General features: G+C 48.6%; 1 protein-coding gene across 1 annotated transcript in view; it reads right to left on the bottom strand.

The window, feature by feature from the left end:
• LOC127471468 (uncharacterized) overlaps positions 1 to 16,311 on the bottom strand; it is a 185,287-nt gene that overhangs the window by 77,885 nt on the left and 91,091 nt on the right. The window contains exons 53-59 of the mRNA XM_051788394.1: positions 8,549 to 8,674; positions 8,042 to 8,167; positions 7,536 to 7,661; positions 7,044 to 7,166; positions 6,382 to 6,577; positions 5,265 to 5,328; positions 4,809 to 4,857 (exon numbers count right to left, since the gene is read on the bottom strand). Coding sequence (XP_051644354.1) covers positions 4,809 to 4,857; positions 5,265 to 5,328; positions 6,382 to 6,577; positions 7,044 to 7,166; positions 7,536 to 7,661; positions 8,042 to 8,167; positions 8,549 to 8,674 — 810 coding nt within the window. The remainder of the gene's footprint in view (positions 1 to 4,808; positions 4,858 to 5,264; positions 5,329 to 6,381; positions 6,578 to 7,043; positions 7,167 to 7,535; positions 7,662 to 8,041; positions 8,168 to 8,548; positions 8,675 to 16,311) is intronic.

Consider the following 16,311-nt stretch of genomic DNA (forward strand, 5'->3'; position numbering starts at 1 on the left):
TGCAGCTCTGAATGACACCAAAGGCAGTGCTAACCAAAACTGGCACTTACTGATTTCATTCCTTCAGGCTTTGCTCTGATGTTTTCCTTCTCTGCTTGCTTTTCCTTACTCTCTTGTCCAGAAACAGAGGGAGCCAGCAGAGGTTCTGTTGATGGTGTCGTGAACCTCTCTGTAAGGAATCTCCTGACTGCATCGAGCAGAGGCCTCATGTTGTTGAGACTACCGGATTTTTCTAAAAATGGATGCTGCCCAAAGGAAAAAACAAAGAAAGAAAGGAGCCATTACTTTCCAAATGCAGTTTCCCACAGGCTCCAGCAGGATCCCTCTGGTTACCAGCAATACACATCAGGAGGACTGAGGGCACCATCTACACCTCCAACTTCATGTCCAGGACCTTGCTATCACAGGCAAACATGGCCCATAAGGCCATTATTCAATTTCTCAAGGTGTCTGCAGCAAGGAGGTTTGCCTTGCCAGTGCTCGGGAATGCCACTTGCTGTCTCGGGCCTTTTTCCATTTCAGAAACCTCAAAGGACTCCCTTAGGTTCCTCTTCTCTAAAGACTTGGGCTATTTTAGGTGTGAAAACTGATGAGGAGCATAAGCCCCTCCTCGGGAAATTCCCGTACCTCTAAGCAAGGTCAATCCCAGGAGAATGCAGGCTTGTGTATTGTTCTGAAGAGCACTGAGGTGGAGGTTCTCAGCACCCAGACAAGAGCAGGGACACAAGGGGCAGAGCGCTGATGGACTCAGCTCTGGCTTGCAGGGAGAGCAGTGTGTGCATTCCAGCCCTGCCCCTCCCTGTGCTGGCTGCCACCTTCCTTCCCAGCAGGGACAGCCCAGTGGCACCTTCTGCAGCTCCCTCTCTCTGCCACAAAACCTGCCAGAACCCTGGAGCACTTCTGGCCTGCTTGAATGTGCCAGGCAGCAAATGGGGCTGGGACAAGGCCCGCTCAGCTGTCCCTCCTTGGGTGGCAGAAACCTCAAAGAGTGGGGCAGGAGGGACAGCTGTTTCACCTGCAGCCACTTTACCTTCAGTAGCTGCTCGGCCGTCCATCGGCGCTTCTCATTCCGTTTCAGACAAGACTGCAGGAAGGAACGGAACACAGGCGACAGGTTTCTGGGAGTTTTCAGCTGGGGTGGCTTGTGCTTAGGCTGGGACAAAAGACACAAGGCAGCCATTAACCATCCCTCCCCGAGGGGAAGAGCTCCAGCACAGGCCAGTCCTTGCTTTCTGAGACTTGACCTGGGGCTTCTCCAGGAGCCCTGATCAACATTTGAGCTTAAGGAAGCAGAGAATTTTCAGCATCCAGACCAGTCCTGCTAATTGCCTTCATCTCTTTTTGCTGCCTTCTGCAAGGCAAATGCAATCCAAAAGAAGTCTTCCAAGAAAAGTCAGGGACCTTTTTCAGAAAGACTGGAAGACTGACATTTTCCCTAATTGTTGCCTTCCTCAGGAATTAACTGTGCAGCATTTAACTTGGTTTCAGCTGTTAGTTCATGGGGTTTTATCCCAGTATACCTTCCTGGCCTATTGCACACTCCTTTGGTGTAAGAGCGGGTCATTTCATTTTAGGGAATTAGCATCTACAAGTGCAAACTTGAAAATACATTGGCTTACTACAAGGAGCTGTGCTAGAACCTACTTTTAGAAATGTACTGGCTAATACATACTTGTGGCAGTACTAGAAGCAGTGACCTGCCCTGAAAGGCTCAGGTAAGCAGTGGGCACTGGTCCAAGTTTGAAAAGACTTCTGGCCTGCAGATCGCCTTGAAATGCTTTTCACAGTAATTCTCCAACGGGAGAATCCTGCTGCTGAAAAACTCCTGCCATTGGGAGATCCAGCTCCAAGGGAGTTCAAAGAGCACAGGAGGAATTCAAGCATTGTGGGAGGCCAAAACGGCCCATTTCTGCACTGGCACATGTCGCTTCTCCTGTGAGCAGATGTGCTCCAGGACACTTTTAGACGTGGGCCTTGGGGGGACTAGTTCAAGCTGATGTGAGTGGGAGAAAGATATGGCTCAGGGGAGGAAGGCAGGGCTCTCTGACAGTATTTGCACCTTACCCGTGTAGGACCATCCACCATTTCTAGTGCTGTGATCCCAAGGGCCCAGATGTCCACTCTGGCATCATATTTGTCTCCTGCCAACATTTCTGGTGCCATATAGAACGGAGTCCCAATGAAAGATCTCCGTTTCGTCTCCCAGGGCTTCAGCCAAGCACATAAGCCAAAATCAACTGCAGACAAAAACAAGGACTGTTAAAACCAGCTTGAATTATGAAAGCAAGCACAAGAATTCCCCACTCTCAGTCTGAGAGCACAGTGTTGAATCTAGCTGGAAGAGTGGCTGTGCTCTGTTTCCTCTGGAAGGGACATACCCAAACCAAAGGCACTCTTGACAGCCTCATCCTCTCTAGAGCTCTCTGCACATTGCAACTCTGCTCTCAGCTTACAGCAGTGGGCTGGGCACTCCCACCAGCACCACTTTTGGGGAACTGGCAGGCACTCAAAGGCAACCCCAGACCCTGCCTCCCAGGAACGCTGTGCCTGACCAAGAACACCTACTCAGTTTCACAGATCCATCCATTCCTAGAAGAATATTGTCACTTTTGATGTCTCTGTGGATCACTCGATTTGAATGAAGGAAGTCCAGGGCTTTCAGGCACTGAGATTAAACAAAGAAATGAGAGAAAAAAATTAATTAGGCTGATTTTTTCCAACAATAAAGGAAATGGCTCTAAAAGATCAAATTTCCAGGTGACACAACAATTGCAGACATACCTCAAGTGGCAAAGTTTGGAATAATAAATAAAATAAAATGAAATTAAACTAGAAAGGAAAGTACAACAACATTATAGGAGTATAATAACAGAGTACAGGAAATGCAGTGAGACTGGCAGGCCGTTCACTTGGATGCTCTTTTCTTCTCCACATCATAACAGCAACGCAGAAACAAAGCTCTGAACAGGAAATCACTCCTGTTCTTACCACCTTTTGCAAAGAACCATCCTGTCCAAGCTGTCAGAAGCAAGGGCAGCATCCCTTACCTCCCGACTGATGGAGGCTATCATCTCTTCCTCAAGAGCTTGAATGGAAACCACAGCACCTAAGGTGAATCCCTCCACATATTCCATCACCAGCCAGAGTTCTTCATTGAAAAGGTAGCTGAAAGAAGAAACCCACAGCATGGAGATGAATGGGCCCAGCTAAATGACCTTATGGGAAAGACTGCAGTTGAGTTTTCTTGCCAGGTCACTTGTAAATGAAGAGAGAATCTGAGCAGGCTAAATGAGAAAGGCTCATCTGTGAAAAAGGAGATGTCCTAGATGGCAAGCAAGGCAAAAATGCAGTTTAGTGACAGCAGAGAGAAATCTGGAACCAGGACATTGCCATCAGCTGCTTCATCATCTTAACTCCTCCCTTCCAGCCTGAACTCCAGGAAGCAGGCAACACAGACTTCTCCACGGGAGGAGAGTGTGCACCACTGAGGGCAGATGTTGGTCAACCCCTTGGAAAGCATTGCATAAAGTGCATTCAGAAACAGGGAAAACCATTTAAAACCTGGCACATTGTGTGGTTGTGCAAACAAGAGCCTAGTCTTCCTGGCATCCACAGCAACAGAAAGTAGAGGGAAAACCCCAAGGGCAATAATTTCTAGGAGGGTTTATCAGCACGTATCATTAAGGCACAGAAAAGATGGTCAGTTTGAAAAAACCAGACCCCAAAAGAACAGGGAGTTAGTGAACTGAAGGGCTGTGGCTTTAGGAAGACATGGCAGATGGAGGTTTTGGAAGACACGCTTCAAACTACCTATACCAGAAAAGGCCAAGGCAGACACAAGGCACATGTGAACCTCGATGTGATAATCCCAGAACCACTCACCTGTCTATATAGCGAATGATATTGGGATGCCTCATGCTACTCAAGAGTGAAACCTCAGTTAAAATTATCTCTCTTGCGTACTTTCTCTTGGAAAGACACATCATCTTGATGGCCACCTAAAAGGAGATTGAAAGCCATAGACTTGAGAAGTCTGTTGCACGGGACCACAACGCACATGGAGCAGGTGTCTTTGGAATGATGGAGCCAGGCTGGGCCAAACTGCCTGGGATTAGACACCAGAGCTTCTTAACTGACAGGACAAGAGGCGATTCCTCCACTCGCCCTTGTGTGCCAGTTACAGGACACATGGCTATAGACATTTTGCCTTGTAAACTCTGGACAAATGGTCTCCAAACAATCAATCCATAATGGAGGAAATCCCATCCTGAAAGGTCATGGAGGTTTCAGAAAAAAAAAAAAATACAATCCCAGAACTTTGTAACATGTTGAAGTTGGATTTTGCAACTGCAAAGAACGTTTTTAATCCAGTTCCTATTTTCAATTCTTTTCTGGGTTTGAAAAGGAATAACCCATTCTAGGGTATTTTATGGATGTGGCCGGGGTTATGAGCAGCGCTCAGGGCCTTTAGATCCCTTGCAGACTCCTGTGTAAGTGCACTTCCCAAGTGCAGCACTGCAGCTGGGTAAGGAGCCACCAAGTAGCTGATGCATTAGCATAGTCAGTAAATAAGTCTGAGCAAAGGTGTCCTTCTCTGAAAGATACCCCTGCCCTCCTTGCCTTCTTTTGGGGACTTAATAAGGACAAGGTCTGTCCAAACCCTGTCTTGCAGGCTGACACTTGTCTGCCCTCAGAGGAACAGTCTCTGCAGCAAAGATCTCGTGGCCACCCAGAGCTGTGGCCACAGCTCCCAGCGGAGGGGAAAGCACTCGAGAGCTGCACAATCTGCCGGGGGTGCTGGCCCTTACCTGTCCTCCTGTGGCGATGTCAACTCCTCGGAAAACTGTTCCACAAGACCTAGAAACAGCAGCAGCCAAGAAAGGAGAAGGCGTTTAGGCCCTGGGTGAGAAAGCCAGCCCAGAGAGCAGAGCTCTGCTGCCCAGAGTGTTTATAAAACACTCGGCTTCAGCAGCAGCCCAGCAGCCCAGCAGCCCAGCAGCCCTCTGCCATGCAGGGTGGCCAGGAGAAAACATAGGACATACTCCATGTCCTGCTCCTTGTTACAGGCAAGAGACTGCCAGCATTGAGTTGTCTTTGACAATGCCTTCTGACCACAGTTATTAAATACTGATCAGGACTGACAGACAGGAGGATGTAAGCCCAGTGTCTGCCCATGTTTGCAGCTTGCCCGACTGCATGCTTGATAGGACACCAGCAAAATCCCTGGCCCATGGTTTTGTGGAAGTAGCTGAGATTGGACTTACCCTTGGCCAATTATCTGCTGTACAGTGTATTTCTTCGTAGGGTTCTCCTCACTCACAATGCCCTCTGAAAGAAACAACATGAAAGATGCTCATGTGAAACAGAGATACCACCTTGCAGCAGATCCGAAAGGCAGCCCCACTGTGCGGGGCTGTGAGCCCTTTGTAGTCAGCTGGTAACAACAACAACAACAACAACAACAACAATAACCACAACAGCAGAGGCAGCTCCGAAGCACAGGTGGCTCCACAAAGACTGATTTTCCACAGTCTTTTGAGGGTTTACCTTGACAGGAAACTAAGCCCATGGAGAAATGCTCAGAGGAGACAGAAATCAGAAAAGAACAGGCACCAATGAAAGAATTTGTTGTCTATAAACATTAAGAAGAGCTGGTGCAACAGAGCCCTTATTTTCTTGGAGAGAAACACTCCGTGTGATTCGGCCAAAGGTTTAGTAGTTTTGAATGCACTAAGTTAAGTGCATTAAAGATTAAATTTTGACAATTAAATTGAGGTTTGGAATCTACTGTTGTGAACAAGTGCCATTTTCAGAACAGAAAGAATATTATCAGGTGTTTACAGGAGAGGATGGAATCTGCCCAACCTTTCAGCAGTTTGCCAAAAAAAAGGCCTTTATGTTGTTCAAGAGCAGCATCTCAAGTTCTAATCCCTGAGAATGGGGCTTTAAGAACAAGGACCCTCATCACTGATCACCAGGCTGAGTTCTGAAGAGGACCTTGCCTGTGCCATTTGAAGAACCACACTGCTTGTCTTCAACCTTAGAGATTTCGGCAAAGTCTCTGTACTGCAATGACTTGCGAGGAGTCAGGAGTCTAAAGAGAATTTAGGAACCCAAATATTCTCTTGGGTTAAGCCCTCTGCACACAGGAGTTCACTAGGTCATTCACTAGGTCAAAGCCTTCTGCTCAACCAGAAACCATCTCTGCCTTTGCCTGGAGCGTAGATGGAAGCTCAGGAAAACTGAATCCAGCCCCAGCTGCCCTCAGAGGCAGAAGGAACAGCCACAGTGCTCTGTTGCTTCCTCTCTTCCTTTAGTAGAACTAAAGCTGACATGCATACCATGGACTGCTGTACCAGCCAGGAAATACATGATACGTACTGAGGTCATCAAGGTAAAGTTGTGTTAGTGGGGACAGCGTTGGCGGCTGGTGCGGGATTTTCTTTGGAATCCTTTTCTTCGGAATGCTTTTCTTCCGAGTGTCTCCTTTCCCGGTGCTTGTGCTTGGCATTTCAGTGTTGGCAAAGGTGACTTTTTTAGGTTGTGGTTCTTCAGCAGCACCAGGCCTCTTGAGGATCTGTGGCAAGAATTAGTTTCTGTCAGAAAGGTGGCTTGCAGAGCTGCCCTGAGATCATATTTCAAATGCAAACCCTTGGGAAGATGCTGTTGGCCACAAGTCAGGCTCTTAAACTGTCTCTTGCTGCCCACTTCACAAAGTGAATGGACGAGAAGAAAAGACTGGATTTACACGAGTTCATGGGCAGTTTCCTCTTCAATTTTCATGCATTTTCTCAACTAGGTCGTGCAGAGGGGCAACTACCCTCTAGGGCACAGTTATTCCTATCTGTCTTGCAAGGGACACTCTGACTCAACTTGGAAGTTCAAAACCTCTTTTCCAGGTGTCAGTGGCTGGGCTGAAGCACCATGTCATGGCAGGGCTAGAGCCCTCACAATCTTCAGTCCCAAAGAGCAAGCGCTGTCTGCTCAGGAACTTGCAGCTCTGAATGACACCAAAGGTAGTGCTAACCAAAGCTGGCACTTACTGGTTTTATCTCTTCAGGCTTTACTTTTCCAACAGCCACAGGTTCCTTCTCCACTTCTTTCTCTTCAACCTCCTGTCCAGAATCAGAGGGGGGCAGAAGAGGTTCTGGTGCTGCTGTTGTGTTCTGGGGACAGTCAGTAGAGTCAGGGACAGTCACCATTCTGTCCCTTACAAGGTTGGATAGTTACACACAGTAACAAAAGGGTCATTTCACAAAAGGCCACTTTCTTGTTCAGTTTGCTTAGATTTTCTCAATTAGGCTATTCAGACGGGCAGGTAACCCCAGGGCACAGTTATTGCTATGTGTCCTGCCAGGGACACTGGCTCAACTTGGAAGTTCAAAACCCCTTTTCCAGGTGTCAGTGGCTGGGCTGAAGCACCATGTGATGGAAGGACTCCAGCCCTCACACTCTTCAGCCATGAAAAGCAAGCTTGCTCTCATCACAAGTTCTAAATTACACCAAAGACAATGCTAATGTAGTCTGGCACTTACTGATTTAATTTCTTCAGGCTCTGCAGCTCCAACAACAGCCACGGGTTCATCGTCCACTTGCTCTTCTTTACCCTCTTGTCCAGAAAGACAGGGAGCCAGCAGAGGTTCTGGTGCTGCTGTTGTGCCCTGGGGAAAGTCAGTAGGGTCAGGGACAGTCACCGTTCTGTCCCTTGCAAGGTTGGATAGTTACACACAATAACAAAAGGGTCATTTGACACAAGGCCACTTTCTTGTTCATTTTTCATGGTTTTCTGAAATAGGCCCTGTGGAGGGGCAGGTACATCCAAGGGACAGTTTCTCCTGTCTCCGAGGAATCCTGCACGGCAATCTAAAGACTAAACAGGAAGGGTCAAAATCCCTTTTCCAGGTGTCAGTGGCTGGGTAGAAGCACAGTGTCATGGAAGGACTCCAGCCCTCGCACAGTCTTCAGCCATGAAAAGCAAGCTTGCTCTCATCACAAGTTCTAAATTACACCAAAGGCAATGCTAATGTACTCTGGCACTTACTGATTTAATTTCTTCAGGCTCTGTGGCTCCAACAACAGCCACGGGTTCATTGTCCACTTGCTCTTCTTTACCCTCTTGTCCGGAAAGAGAGGGAGCCAGCAGAGGTTCTGGTGTCACGTTTGTGCCCTGGGGAGAGTCAGAAGATTCAGGGACAGTCACCATTCTGTCCCTTGCAAGGTTGGATAGTTAACACGCAATAACAAAAGGGTCATTTCACACAAGGGCCTGGCCAATTTCTTGTTCATGGATTTTTCTGAAATAGGCCCTGTGGAGGGGCAGGTACATCCAGGGGACAGTTTCTCCTGTCTCTGAGGAATCCTGCACAGCAATCTAAAGACTGAACAGGAAGGGTCAAAATCCCCTTTCCCAGGTGTCAGTGGCTGGGTAGAAGCACAGTGTCATGGAAGGACTCCAGCCCTCACACTCTTCAGCCAGGAAAAGCAAGCTCGCTCTGATCACAAGTTCTAAGTTACACCAAAGACAATGCTAATGTAGTCTGGCACTTACTGATTTAATTTCTTCAGGCTCTGCAGCTCCAACAACAGCCACGGGTTCATCGTCCACTTGCTCTTCTTTACCCTCTTGTCCAGAAAGACAGGGAGCCAGCAGAGGTTCTGGTACTGCTGTTGTGCCCTGGGGACAGTCAGTAGTGTCAGGGACAGTCACCGTTCTGTCCCTTGCAAGGTTGGATAGTTACACACAATAACAAAAGGGTCATTTCACACAAGGGCCTGGCCTGGACAATTTCTTGGGCTGAAGCACCATGTCATGGCAGCACTCCAGCCCTCACACTCTTCAGCCATGCATGGCAAGCACTGGCTGCTCAGGAACTTGCAGCTCTGAATGACACCAAAGGCAGTGCTAACCAAAACTGGCACTTACTGATTTCATTCCTTCAGGCTTTGCTCTGATGTTTTCCTTCTCTGCTTGCTCTTCCTTACTCTCTTGTCCAGAAACAGAGGGAGCCAGCAGAGGTTCTGTTGATGGTGTTGTGAACCTCTCTGTAAGGAATCTCCTGGCTGCATCGAGCAGAGGACTGTTGTTGGTGAGACTATCAGATTTTTCTAAAACTGGATGCTGCCCAAAGGAAAAAGCAAAGAAAGGAGCCATTACTTTCCAAATGCAGTTTCCCACAGGCTCCAGTGGGATTCCTCTGGTTACCAGCAATACACATCAGGAGGACTGAGGGCACCATCTACACCTCCAACTTCATGTCCAGGACCTTGCTATCACAGGCAAACATGGCCCATAAGACCATTATTCAATTTCTCAAGGTGTCTGCAGCAAGGAGGTTTGCCTTGCCAGTGCTCGGGAATGCCACTTGCTGTCTCGGGCCTTTTCCATTTCAGAAACCTCAAAGGACTCCCTTAGGTTCCTCTTCTCTAAAGACCTGGGCTATTTTAGGTGTGAAAACTGATGAGGAGCATAAGCCCCTCCTCAGGAAATTCCCGTACCTTTAAGCAAGGTCAACCCCAGGAGGATGCAGGCCTGTGTGTTGTTCTGAAGAGCATTGAGGTGGAGGTTCTCAGCACCCAGACAAGAGCAGGGACACAAGGGGCAGAGCGCTGATGGACTCAGCTCTGGCTTGCAGGGAGAGCAGTGTGTGCATTCCAGCCCTGCCCCTCCCTGTGCTGGCTGCCACCTTCCTTCCCAGCAGGGACAGCCCAGTGGCACCTTCTGCAGCTCCCTCTCTCTGCCACAAAACCTGCCAGAACCCTGGAGCACTTCTGGCCTGCTTGAATGTGCCAGGCAGCAAATGGGGCTGGGACAAGGCCCGCTCAGCTGTCCCTCCTTGGGTGGCAGAAACCTCAAAGAGTGGGGCAGGAGGGACAAGCTGGACCCCCTCTGAGGCTCGCAGTGAGCTCCCCACAGCCCCTTCCTTCTCCCAGGCCATTAATACTCTGACCACTTGGCTGGGACTGCTTCCTTGGGTCCCCCTCCACCAACACCATTTCAGCCTCTGGACCTGCTATTATTCTGCTCCAGCTCTTTTTGCCACCAAGTGTCCTCCCAAAGGACAAGCCAGGGCCACAGACAGGACCAGATGGTGGAACAACTTTCCTTGGAGGAAAGGCCACGAGAGATGGCACTGGAGAAGAGAAGGTCCCAGGGAGAGCTTATTGTGGCCTTTCAATCCTTCAAGGGGACATATTTTTTCAAAGGGCCTGTTACAATGGGACAAAGGGTCATGGTTTTCAAGTGGAAGAGGATAGATTCTGGTTACATCTAAGGAAGTCATTGTTTAGAATGAGGGTGCTGAAACACTGGCACAGGAAGTGCATAACCCATCCCTGGTCAGGTGGGACAGGGCTCTGAGCAACCCGGGCTAGTTGAAGATGTCCCTGCTCGTTGCAGGGGGGTTGGACTAGATGCCACTTAAAGGTCCCTTCCAAGCCAAACTATTCTAGGATGCTACTTAGTTGTCATTTGAAAAGCACCAAGACTGGGGATTAGTAGGAGAGGAGGCCTCCTGATGCCTCTGAGTTTAGCTGATGACAAAGCTCATCCCTGGAGAGGTGTTTCACCTGCAGCCACTTTGTCTGCAGAAGCTGCTTGGTAGGCCATTGGGGCCTCACATTCCCGTACAGGTAAGACTGCAGGAAGGATCGGAACATAGACGGCGGATTTCTGGGAGTCTCCAGCTGGGGTGGCACGTCCTTAGGATTGGGACAAAGGAAACACAAGACAGCCATTAACATGCACTTGGTCCTACGGGCCTCAGTTCTACAGTGCGTATGTGCCAGGCCAATTTAACTCTCTATCAAATAAGGGGAGTTGAAGCCCCTCCACAGTCCCAGCTGCCTCTCAGTGGCAGGGCATTACATCCCATTGTCCCAAATTTGCTCTCTTTACCAACTAGTTAGACAGTGCTGCATATTGCTCTGACTTAGATGTCCCACCACGGCTAAAAGCAGCAAACAGTCTTCTGCCTGCAAACCCAGACCTTCCTCTGTTTAAAAGCTCTTGAACAGAAAATGAGAAAACGGCCAGGGATGCCTTGGCTGCTGCTGCTGCTGCTGCAAAGGCACTGACATGGACTTTCTTTCCTGGACTTGCTTTCAGCCTCTCAGGCTGGCACTCTTTTGTAGCCGGCCAAGCTCACAGCTCGCTCCATGATTCTTAAAACTAGGAACGTCAAAGCTTCCTTTTCCACTCACAGAAGGACGGGCTGCTCTCTGTCCACCTCCATATCCACTGGTGATTCCTCCGTCTGCAATGGGCAAGGCAAAATGAAGCAGATGCTGTCAGAAAACTGCCTCTTGTGGGGAATCCCATCACACAAGGCAACCCAAATAAAGAGCATTTTTCTTTCACAACATCTCTCCAGGATCAACAGTTCTTTTGCACAGCAAGCAAGAGAAGAGGACAAAACCCCATATTCATCTTCTTCTACAGTTTCCTGTCTATTTTTTATGCTGTTTTCCCAGGAAATAAAACAAATAGAAACTCCATCAAGCAAATGTAAATTGTCCATTAACAGTCAATGCTTCTGTTCTGCCCAAGAGCTAAAGCAGCTTTAGTTGAAGAGATAAAGAAGTTTCCTCTTCTTTTTTTTCTCCTTTTTCTGTTCTGTTAGCTTTTGGTTTTTCTTTTAATAAATGGCAAGCATCAGTTCTCTTTAGCTTGCTGAAAATGGTTCCCCAGAAAAACTGTCCCAAAATCCCCTCTAGCCATTCTGTCATAGCACACGAACAGCTCCTGGGTTCAGGAGCCTGCACTGTTTGGAAGTTGGCATTTTATTTCAAAAGTCATTGGTGTGATCAAATCCTTTAATTATGGAATTTAACAAACAGGATGCTTTCTCCTCAGTTCTGGAGATAACTGAACAGTTTTGAGAACTTCTGAGAAGCTCTCCCAAGCCTGCATTTTGGAAGTCGTACTGGTAGAACAAGCAAAGTGAGGAAATTACAGACTCCACAGGCTATCCAGTGGAGGGCACAGAACCCCCTCAAGTTCCATTCCAAATGCTGTCCACACACAGACCCCCCCCTTTTCAGACAAAGCTGTTGACAGGAGTTCTACCAAACTAAGGGCATCTTAAGGGCAGTTTTGTTTCTAAATCATCTCAGTGCCTAAGGAAGAGCATAAAGAACACAGCCATGCCAAAGCCAGGTATGCTGCCCCCAGGAACAAACACTACTCACCTCTCGGGACATCCATCACCTGGCAGGGCCTGTCTGGAGAAAAATATAAATTTGATGAAAGGAGCACAAAATCATGAACTGCAGCACAGATTTGCCGAAACATGTCAGCAAAGCTGTGCTGCAGTCCAAGGGGCACAGCCCCTTGGAGGAGGGGAAAGAAAACCGTTCGCTGGTTTGCAGGCTCTCCACTGAGAGCTCCTCGATCCGGAAACTCTTCTTGGACGCCCGTTCGCAACTCTCCGCTGAGAAATCCTCAATCCGAAGACTCCTCTGCGATGAGCACACGACGAACTGCACCGCAAGCCGAGGCCCTTGGTGCCTGAATGAGAGCGTTCCACGGACACTGCAGTGGCCACCCAGCACTTCAGTGACATCACAGCAACAGTGGGGCAACAGTCCTGTGACATCACGGAACCAGCCGTTCAAGGTTCCCCACGCTGCAATGGTTTTGGGTGGCTTCTTGACCCCTGGAATGTTGAATCTTGCTCTCTTGTTGGAGCCTGACCTCCCTTTCTCGCAGTGACTTGTCAGCTTACCTCCCGATGTAAAGCTCACCTTTCTGCCTAAAACTCATCTGGAAATCAACTCTGCTCTTCCATGGAATAATGGAATAATAAGTTTTCAATCTCTGTCTGTGTGGAGGCCTTTGGCTGGTCACCCACAGCCCTCAGCACTGTGAATAAAGTGACGCCTTGCTTTTTAACAGTAGCATTGCAGGGTTTGAGAGTTCTATTATCCCGAGGATTTCAGAGGTATTTGACAACTCCAGGAAGAGAGAGATTCCTCCCCGGCAGCCCTCACGGCACAGCCCTCGCTGCACCAAGCTGGGCTTCTCCCCTTTTGCCGTGGAGAGGCTTGGAGGACATTCAGAACAGCTGTGATTGCCTGACATGGACAGCATTTGTTGTCAATCCCTCAGGGACACCTCCGTGTTCCACACGTGGCAGGGAGCCCTTGGAGCAGCTGTCAGAGTGGGGGTGCCCCCGTGGGTGCTTCCTGCCCGTTCTCCCCCCTTTGGCCACTTCTCCCATAGCCACTCAAGTCAGACTTTCTCCCAAGAAAGTTCTCTGCCCAGCACTGAGCTCCTGGTGCACCTGCAAAACCCAAATTCCCTTAGGCTTGTGGGAAACCTACAGGGTCACAAGCCTCAGTGGACGTGGAGCTCTTAAATCCTTCTCCTATCCAACTTCTGTGTGCGTGTAAGATTTTCTGGGGCCCTGACTAGCCTTTCTGTCTGCTCCAGTGGAATATCAGGGCCACGGAGCAGCGGGTGTGTGTGAGGAGGTCTCCCTCTTTGCTGCCTGCTGAGGGGAAGGTGCTGAGAGACTGCGCATGCTCCGAGAGCGAGGTGAACCGTTCGGTGAGAGGCAGACTCGAAGCCTTCATCCCCTACGACCACCCGAGAGAAGTGGGCAGGCGCCAGAAGGCGTGTCCCGAGATTTCCATAGACCAGCGCCCACTCTGGGGTAGTTCCTGAATATGTAAAACCGTGCGATGGATATGGATGACCTGCGGGGAGAAAACGGGAGCCGTGAGGGGGGAGCTCTCGCGCGTGTCAGGCGGAGTCATCCCCGCGCGTCCGGCAGCGTAATAAACAACGAGCGGCTTCATAGCGCCTGTGGCTCTTGAGTTTTACTAGCGTCGCCTTTTCCCGGCATCACTGAGGCCTCAGCTGAGATGGGGTGACCCCCAGGCTGAAGCAAAACCGCTGCGGGCTGAAGCAGCGGGGCACAAGGGCTGAGATGAGAATGGCTCTGGGCTTAGACAAAACCGGCTGCAGCTGAGGCGGGGTGGGGGCAGTTATGAGGCAGAAAGGGCTGTGGGCTGAGGCAAAATCGGCTGCGGATTGAGGGGAAAATTGGTCCGGGCTGAGGCAAAACCGACTGTGATCTGAAGGAAAAATGGCTGAGGGTTGAGGGAAAAATTGGTGCGGGCTGAGAGGAAAACACCTGAGGGCTGAGGCAAGAACAGTTGCCGATGAGGCGGGGCGGCCCCCAGACTGAGGCAGCAGCGGCGACGGTTCTCAGCCTGGGCGATGGGGTGGGGCGGGGGGAAGAGGCCAGGCACTGAGCACAGTGGCGAGGAGTCTCCCTACAGCTCCCCGGCCCCACGCCGTCCCGCTCCCAACTTGAAGGAAGCCCCAGTCCCGTCCCGTCCCCCACCTTTTCGTTTTTCCTTTAATTTTTTCCTGTTCCCACACAAATACATATATATATGTGTATATATATATGTATATACATATATATACACACTATATGTACACACTATTTACACAGTCTCTCTCTATATATACACACACACAAGTATGTACATTATCTATATATAAGGGAGCATTATATAAGGGGCTACAGTGCAGGAGAGTTATGGGGTGTCGTGCAAATGCCCTATAGAGTACAGGCCAAGCAGAATGTCTGTACATCTGCATTTATTATTTCTTGGAAGTAGTTGGAACAGACAGGGTTTGCCCATCAGAAGGAGCTGAGTTCCCAAGCTGGGAACACAACTGGCTGTGCTGATTTACAAGGCTTCTGGCTTCCCCAGTGAATCCCAGGTGAAGCAAGGCTGCCTGCTCCCCGCATGATAGCCAAGGCTGGGCAGGGACGATGCCCCCTCACTGTGGGCTCCAGCTCCTAACAGAGCTGGGCAGTATTTTTTAACAACTTGTGGGAAAAACAGGGTTTTTTGGAGGGTGCTGCATTTATGTACATACTCAGGCCACCTTCAGCAGAGAGTCCCTCGGAAATGAAAACGGGGGAAATGGGTGGGAAATGTTTCATTTCGGCCTTTCATAACTTCAATGTGAAGTGACTGAAGCAAAAGGCTTACAAACACATATTCAGGGACTTCTGCCTCCGCCTGCCCCGCTGGCAGCCGCGAGAGGGCGATCTGTATCCATTCACCCACCCATCCTTCCATCCGTCCAGGTAAAACCATGGCCAGGTACCGACGCAACACACACACCGATAAATACAGGGTATCGTTTACAGAAGATATCATACATTATCCTATACACGATATTACACCGCTCTCTACAGTGTGTAGCACCTATAGAAGGGCCTCCGAATGTCTATAAAAATACATATTTATATACATATACTACAGATACACACAATATATATTTACACAAACGCTATATATATACGCTACATATATGCACACTATATACACAGTCTCTCTATATACAAACACATATATACATTATCTATATACAACGGTTATAATTCTACAGTACATTGTGTAGATACACACAATATATATTTACACAAACGCTGTATATATATACACATATATATATATATACACTACATATACCCTGCCTCCCAGGAATGCTGTGCCTGACGAGGAACGCCTACTCAATTTCACAGATCCATCCATTCCCAGAAGAATATTGCCACTTTTGATGACTCTGTGGATCACTAGAATTGAATGAAGGAAGTCCAGTCCTTTCAAGCACTGAGATTAAACACAGAAACACAAGGAGAAAATTAATTAGGCTGATTTTTTTCCCACAAAAAAGGAAATGGCTCTAAAAGATCAAATTTCCAGGTGACACATCAATTGCAGACATACCTCAAGTGGCAAAGTTTGGAATAATAAATAAAATAAAATGAAATTAAACTAGAAAGGAAAGTACAACAACATTATAGGAGTACAGGAAATGCAGTGAGACTGGCAGGCCGTTCACTTGGATGCTCTTTTCTTCTCCACATCATAACAGCAACGCAGAAACAAAGCTCTGAAGAGGAAATCACTCCTGTTCTTACCAGCTTTTGCAAAGAACCATCCTGTCCAAGCTGTCAGAAGCAAGGGCAGCATCCCTTACCTCCCAGCTGATAGAGGCTATCATCTCTTGCTCAAGAGCTTGAATGGCGCTAAGGTGAATCCCTCCACATATTCCATCACCAGCCAGAGTTCTTCATTGAAAAGGTAGCTGAAAGAAGAAATCCACAGCATGGAGATGAATGGGCCCAGCTAAATGACCTTATGGGAAAGACTGCAGTTGAGTTTTCTTGCCAGGTCACTTGTAAATGAAGAGAGAATCTGAGCAGGCTAAATGAGAAAGGCTCATCTGTGAAAAAGGAGATGTCCTAGATGGCAAGCAAGGCAAAAATGCAGTTTAGTGAC

The sequence above is a fragment of the Manacus candei genome, unplaced genomic scaffold (genome assembly GCF_025592945.1).
Source record: "Manacus candei isolate 608988 ecotype Guabito, Panama unplaced genomic scaffold, ASM2559294v1 h1tg000003l, whole genome shotgun sequence".
NCBI classification, from domain to species: domain Eukaryota; kingdom Metazoa; phylum Chordata; class Aves; order Passeriformes; family Pipridae; genus Manacus; species Manacus candei.